This window comes from Myodes glareolus, chromosome 3 (genome assembly GCF_982192425.1).
Source record: "Myodes glareolus chromosome 3, mMyoGla1.1, whole genome shotgun sequence".
Taxonomy (NCBI): Eukaryota; Metazoa; Chordata; class Mammalia; order Rodentia; family Cricetidae; genus Myodes; species Myodes glareolus.
Window position 1 is genome coordinate 31,632,182 of NC_142028.1, and position 6,000 is coordinate 31,638,181.

A 6,000-nucleotide genomic window follows, 5' to 3' on the forward strand; every position below is an offset into this window, starting at 1 on the left:
GACCTTACCCCATACTCCCAGTCTCTCCCAGCCAAGAGTGAGGGATGGGTCGGGGACCTGTCTGCAGATGTGATGGCTCCCAGGAAGCGCATGCTAACCTAGTGTCAGCCCTAGAGCAGGAGTCATTCCGTTTGAGAGGACTTTAGTAGAATCTGGGAGGACTTTGGGCTGAACCAGGCCGGGACAGCATAGAACACAACTGAATCCTTTCTTTTCTGACTTGTGCTCCATATTGTGCAAAAGCTGGACAAATTTTGTTGGGCCGTATCTATTTGAAAATTGGATCAACATAGAAAGTTTGAGCCAGGAGCAACGCTCACATCTGTAGTTTCAGCTGCTCGGGAGACTGGCAAGATCACTTGAGCCTCAAAGTTTGAGAACCGCCTGCACCACAGAACAAGATTCCATTTAAAGAAAATGAAGGGTGTAGCTCAGTCGGTGGAGTGATGGTTCAGGGGGTAGAAGCAATTGCTACCCAAGTCTAGTAAACCCATTAGGGTCTCCAGAACCTCTGTAAAAGCTCCATGCAGGAATGCACACCTGTAACCCCTGCGCTCCTGTAGCAATGTGGGAAACAGAGCCTGGAGAATCTCCCGGCAGTGTGTGGGCCAGCTAGCCTGGAGTATGTGGGGGAGCTGCAGAAATAAGAGGGGCCAGCAAGGCGGCTCAGATAGGTAAAGGCACCCGAATGTGAGCCCTGGAACCCATGTAAAGGTAGAAAGAGGTAACTAAGTCTTGAGAGATGCCCTCTGACCTCCACATGCACATAATAATCTTATGAGAGAACGAGACAAGAGAGATCCTGCCGCAAAACAAGGTAAACATCAAGAACTGACTACCCAAAAGTCCTCTGACATCGATGTGAGCACCGAGGCCGAGGCACATGTGTTCTCTCTCTCTCTCTCTCTCTCTCTCTCTCTCTCTCTCTCTCTCTCTCTCACACACACACACACACACACACACACACAAATTTTAAAAGGAGTTTTTTGAAGATGGGTATTTGGGAGAACTGTAGGATTTGGTTTGCTCCTTCTATCTTGTAAGCTCCAAGGATCAACCCCAGGTTGTCAAAGTTGGCAGCGAGGCCTCTTTTGCTGCTGAGTTCACGGGCCCACCCTTCCTCCCCACCTACCTAACCCAACCTGTGGTGAAGGATTCTCTCTTACTCGTCTTTCTCCTTCCCCAGGCTGTGTATAAGATGGCTGACGTCGCCTGCAAATGCCACGGCGTCTCTGGGTCCTGCAGCCTCAAGACCTGCTGGCTCCAGCTGGCTGAGTTCCGCAAGGTGGGGGACCGGCTGAAGGAGAAGTACGACAGTGCGGCGGCCATGCGTGTCACCCGCCAGGGCAAGCTGGAGCTGGCTAACAGCCGCTTCAACCAGCCCACCCCGGAGGACCTGGTCTACGTGGACCCCAGCCCTGACTACTGTCTGCGCAATGAGACCACAGGCTCACTGGGCACCCAGGGCCGCCTCTGCAACAAGACCTCAGAGGGCATGGATGGCTGTGAGCTCATGTGCTGCGGCCGCGGCTATGACCGCTTCAAGAGCGTCCAGGTGGAGCGTTGCCACTGCAGGTTCCACTGGTGTTGCTTTGTCAGGTGCAAGAAATGCACTGAGATCGTGGACCAGTATGTCTGTAAATGATGGCACCCATGCCTCCAGCCCACTCCTCTCTGCCTCACAAAAGTCTATATTATATAAATATCTAAATATATTTTATATTTGTACAAATGAGTGGATGGTTGATAAATAAGCAAGAGAAGAAAATGGAGAGGAAGAACTTACGAGATGCTGGCCCTCTGTGAGGACTGGGCTTTGCTGGTAATCTGTAGCCTTGGAGAGAAATGGGCTTTCCCTGCTTTCTGGCCAGGACTCTCAGGACACAGGGGCTTGAGAGTGTCTATGAGCCATGGCCTCCAGGAAAGAGAATTAGATGAAGGAGATGGGCTGGTTTCAGATCTGCAGTCCCTTTTGGGAAGATGAGGATCTATGACCCTGGTCAGGAGACCCGGAGGCCCTGTGGAAGGTGGAGACCTGACAAAACCCCAGTGGTGGCCTAGGTCTTCCCCAGAATGGGGATAGCTTTAGTAAGGGTCCCAGTTCTTGCTTCTTTGCTCATCTGAGCACATAATTGCAGGAAAGGGAGGCTCCTTTCTCAGTACTGGGGAGAGGTCTCAAGTCACTCTGACTGGTGACCTGTAAGGGACCTGTGCCTCCCTGGACTCTGGATCTGTGTTCTGATATGAATGTCACCAGCTCCTGCCGCAATCTCCTTATCCAAGAGAAGGATGGTCACTTAACCTGCTCCACCAAGGAAGACACGAGCCAGCCTGGGCTCTGACTGGGGATGAGATGCTTCTTGCACAGAGCGGGAAACCTGCTGTGGCTGTTGCTTCCTCTGTCGGGAGGCCTCACGAATGCTGGCAGGTCAGACCTACTGCCTTGTGTCCTCAGACATCTCTGCCCAGATGTACAGTGTCCCTCTGACATTAAATATCTTTTACTGAGGTTTTTCTCCCTCTCCTTATTTGGGCACACATTTATGTCTTCTCATTTTCATTTAATATGAAACCCAGGGCATCCTGATATGATGGAGTTTGTGATCCCTGGGTAAAGACCAGAGACTCAATCCAATTAAAATTAAGGATTTATTTATTAGCTGCTAGCAGGACGAACAGCCCCTGAGCTGAATTTGAGATTGCTATGAGAAGGGAAGCAAGGGAAGGATTTTTAAAGGGGCAAACCACAAGAAAACTTTCAATTATCTATGCAAGTAAGCAAAACCTGGTCTGTTCTGCCAAGTTAAGTGACCCCCAAACAATCTTTGAGTATCTACCTAAGCAAGTTACAGAAGCCAAAAAAGGCATTTAGTCATAGCACAGTAAGTCGAGAGTCAGGGCTGGACAGTTTCGGGTGGGGATCACTGAGTCAAGGTTACTGGGAACTTGTCTTCCAGGGGCTGGACTCAGACAAATGGCTGCTGGGTTCCAAGATGGATAGCCCCCATCTTGAATGATTCTTTATGTATCTCTCAGTGTCTGTAATGCTGAGGAAGCCAGAGGACAGCATGCACTTTGGTCTAATAGGCACCAGAGATGGCTGTTTGTCATTTTTGGCAGTGCTGGGAAAATGGCCCCTTTGGCAGAGGGGAACTAGTTTCTTTTAGCCTTTGGTTAAGGATAAGAGGCAATGTCGTCTCCTCTGTACCTGCCTCTCAGCTGAAATCGGGCATTGTTGTCAGGGCCCAGGAAGGCTGGAATGCCAGTCAAAGACCAGGAAGGCACAAGTTACATCTGGTGTGCTGTGCAGGTTCTGTGGACCACCTGGGGCTAGCGAAGGGCAGTCTGGAATGCTGGTCTGAAGCTGGGGCTCGAGTTGGTAGGCAGTTTTCTCAGAAGCATCTGGTTCTCATTCCTTGCTTTCAGCAAGTCCAGGGCTTGCTAGTTTCAAAGAGCCACCTGAGGCTAGTGTCTCTGGAGCAGTTTGTGGTCCTTAGCTGATTGGAAATCTGCTGGGTAAATATAGACCAGAAGCAGAAGGGAAAGTTAAGGAGCTTAGGGGGAAATCTTAACTCCATTGATTAATGTAAAAAGTCTGAACCTTTGAAGTCTTTATATAATAATAGTATAGCAAGAGGGATAGAAAGCTGAAACATTTTAATTGTTTTATATATACCTTGAATCATTCTCCTAGATCTTTGTAACTTGCACTTACATACCTTAAGTCACTTTCTCGGACCCTCACAACTCACTTTAAGCTTTATGCTCGGACCTTTATATACCTTAAATTACTTTCTTAGACCCTCACAACGTACATAAGCTTTATGCTCAGACTTTTATATACCTTAAATTACTGTCTTAGACCCTCATAACTTATTTAAACTTCCCTGCCCTTAGACCTTTATAGCGTGCATCCTAAATCTTTTCCTAGACCTTTATAAATTCCATTTTTTCCTATTTTTTTTTTACCGTGATACACAGGTGGTTAATTACTGAGAGCAGACACTGCTACAGTGAGCCATCAGTATCAGGGATCTAAGAAAGATAAATTTGAACAGGAAGTAAACTTCAAATGGTGTCGGTGTCAATTAAAATGGCAGAGACTTTCCTAGAAGGTTGCCCTCGGCTCCTTCACGGTGTCTTTGGGGGCAGAGGGCATCAGTCTTCGGCTGTCACAGAGGATAGCCGTCAGCGTTTCATTTCCACGCAGGCCAGCTCCTTCAGCTGCCAGGTCCAGAAGATCTGAGGTTTCGTGGGTGAGGGCCTTGGGAGACTGGCCTGCCTTGGGAAGCAAAGAGACCACAGTTTGGATAGGGTCCTGATGGCAGGTGAGGCATGGAACAGTTCTTTGCCAGCAGTTAGCATTACCATAACTAAGATGGAGTCATCTGTGCCCCGTTCTCTTATTTGGAAGAGACCTTAGGGTTGCTTCTGGGAGCTGACAGCTAGCAGTTTTGTCTGTCATGGGATTTTTTTTTTCCAAGAAAGGTTTGTCTGTGTAGTCCTGGCTGTCCTGAAACTTGCTTTGTAGATCAGGCTGGCCCTGAACTCAGAGAGTCATTGGTCTGGTTTGAGCCCTCTGGTTTCTGCTACACTATCAATGCTGGGCCCTCACTGACACTGCTCTTGGAGATCCTGTTGTCGCCCTGTGTTGTGGGGATCCTGCAGCTTTGGGTGTGCGGGTCAGGCCCCTTCACATACTCCAGCAGCTCACAGATGAGGTGAATGCTGGGGCAGACCAATTTATAACCCTGGTTCTGAATCTGGGCAGCTATAGTGTTGGCCAGCCTGCCAGTTCTTCCCTGTGCTCACCACTAGGGTGAGCTCTCCAGCATTGCCCCAGCTAATTCACCCTGTAGCAACCAGTGAGGGATGGGGCCAGTTCTCCTGCTTTCATGCCCTCAGGATTGCCCCCCCCCCTTATGCCATCCAGGCCAGCTCTATTGTGTTGCCCAGGTGAGGTCCAGGGCACACTCTCCTGAGTGCTATGGCCGGTGAGGGGCAGGGCCAGCCCTCCTGCTCTTTTGACCCCGGGGCCAGCTTCTGCACCTGCCTCAGGCATTGATGAGGTGGGGGCGCATCTCTCCTCAGCTCATGCTGCCACTGTCAGATGAGTAATGGGGACAGCTTCTCCTTGCTCACAACTTATCTCCAACTACCCGACCGGCTCTGCTGTGCTGCCCAGGTGAGGAGCTGGGCCTGCTTTCCTGAGTGCTGCAACTGGCAAGTGGGAGGGTCGTCTCACCTGTCTGTTGCAGGTGGTAGGGAATGGGGGTGGGGAGGAGGGAGCTCTTTCCCACCCACACTGCCGTGTGACAGAGGAGTGGTGGGAACAGCTCTCCCATCCTTACCACTTTGGGGCTGGCTCACCCACACCTCTGTCAACAGGGTTGGCTCTGTTGTGTTGCCCAGGTGAGGTGCAGGGCCTTTTCTCCCGCTCTTGTGACCAACTCTCCCATCTGCCTCTGGCATTGGTGGTGGTGGTTGGGGAAGCATATGTTGTTTATAATCTAATATTTGTAGGACAAAATCATATAAAAATCTATTCTAATCCAAAATATCTTGGAGATCTGTTGTTTCCTTGGTCTAAAAAGGAGGTAACAAGAGTTGATTTAGAGTTATATAAAAGCATGCAGTAGCAAATTAAGATTACCTGTGTATAGGTTTTTTGTTAGAAGTTTTAAACTAAATTTTTTATTTGGAATTTTACAAGTTCCTCCTCTCCTTACCGCCCCCCCCCATGCAATAGTTTCAACAGATCCCAAGAAAAAGAGTTTTGAATATCCATAACCTTGAATGGGGGAACATTTTCTTTTGGAAACAAGAACCAAGAAAGGGAAAATGAGTCAAAGATCTAGGCATTTTTAATTATATTTAGCATCCTAATTTTATATAAATCCTTTTTGATTACAAGGTTTAAATAACATGAGACATAACAGTAACAAGCAAGCTTTCCATTTGTTGTGAGAATTTTTTTCTAAGGGTATGAAGCAAAGTCTG

At 48.6% G+C, this 6,000-nt stretch overlaps 1 protein-coding gene across 2 annotated transcripts in view; it reads left to right on the forward strand.

Annotated features, from left to right (window-relative positions):
- Wnt5b (Wnt family member 5B) overlaps positions 1-2,509 on the forward strand; it is a 107,284-nt gene extending 104,775 nt beyond the window's left edge. For both annotated transcript variants that reach the window (XM_085686996.2, XM_085686995.2), the window contains exon 5: positions 1,187-2,509. In XM_085686996.2, the coding sequence (XP_085543122.1) occupies positions 1,187-1,645 (459 nt within the window). In that variant the 3' untranslated portion in view covers positions 1,646-2,509. The remainder of the gene's footprint in view (positions 1-1,186) is intronic.
- Positions 2,510-6,000: the final 3,491 nt, after the last annotated feature.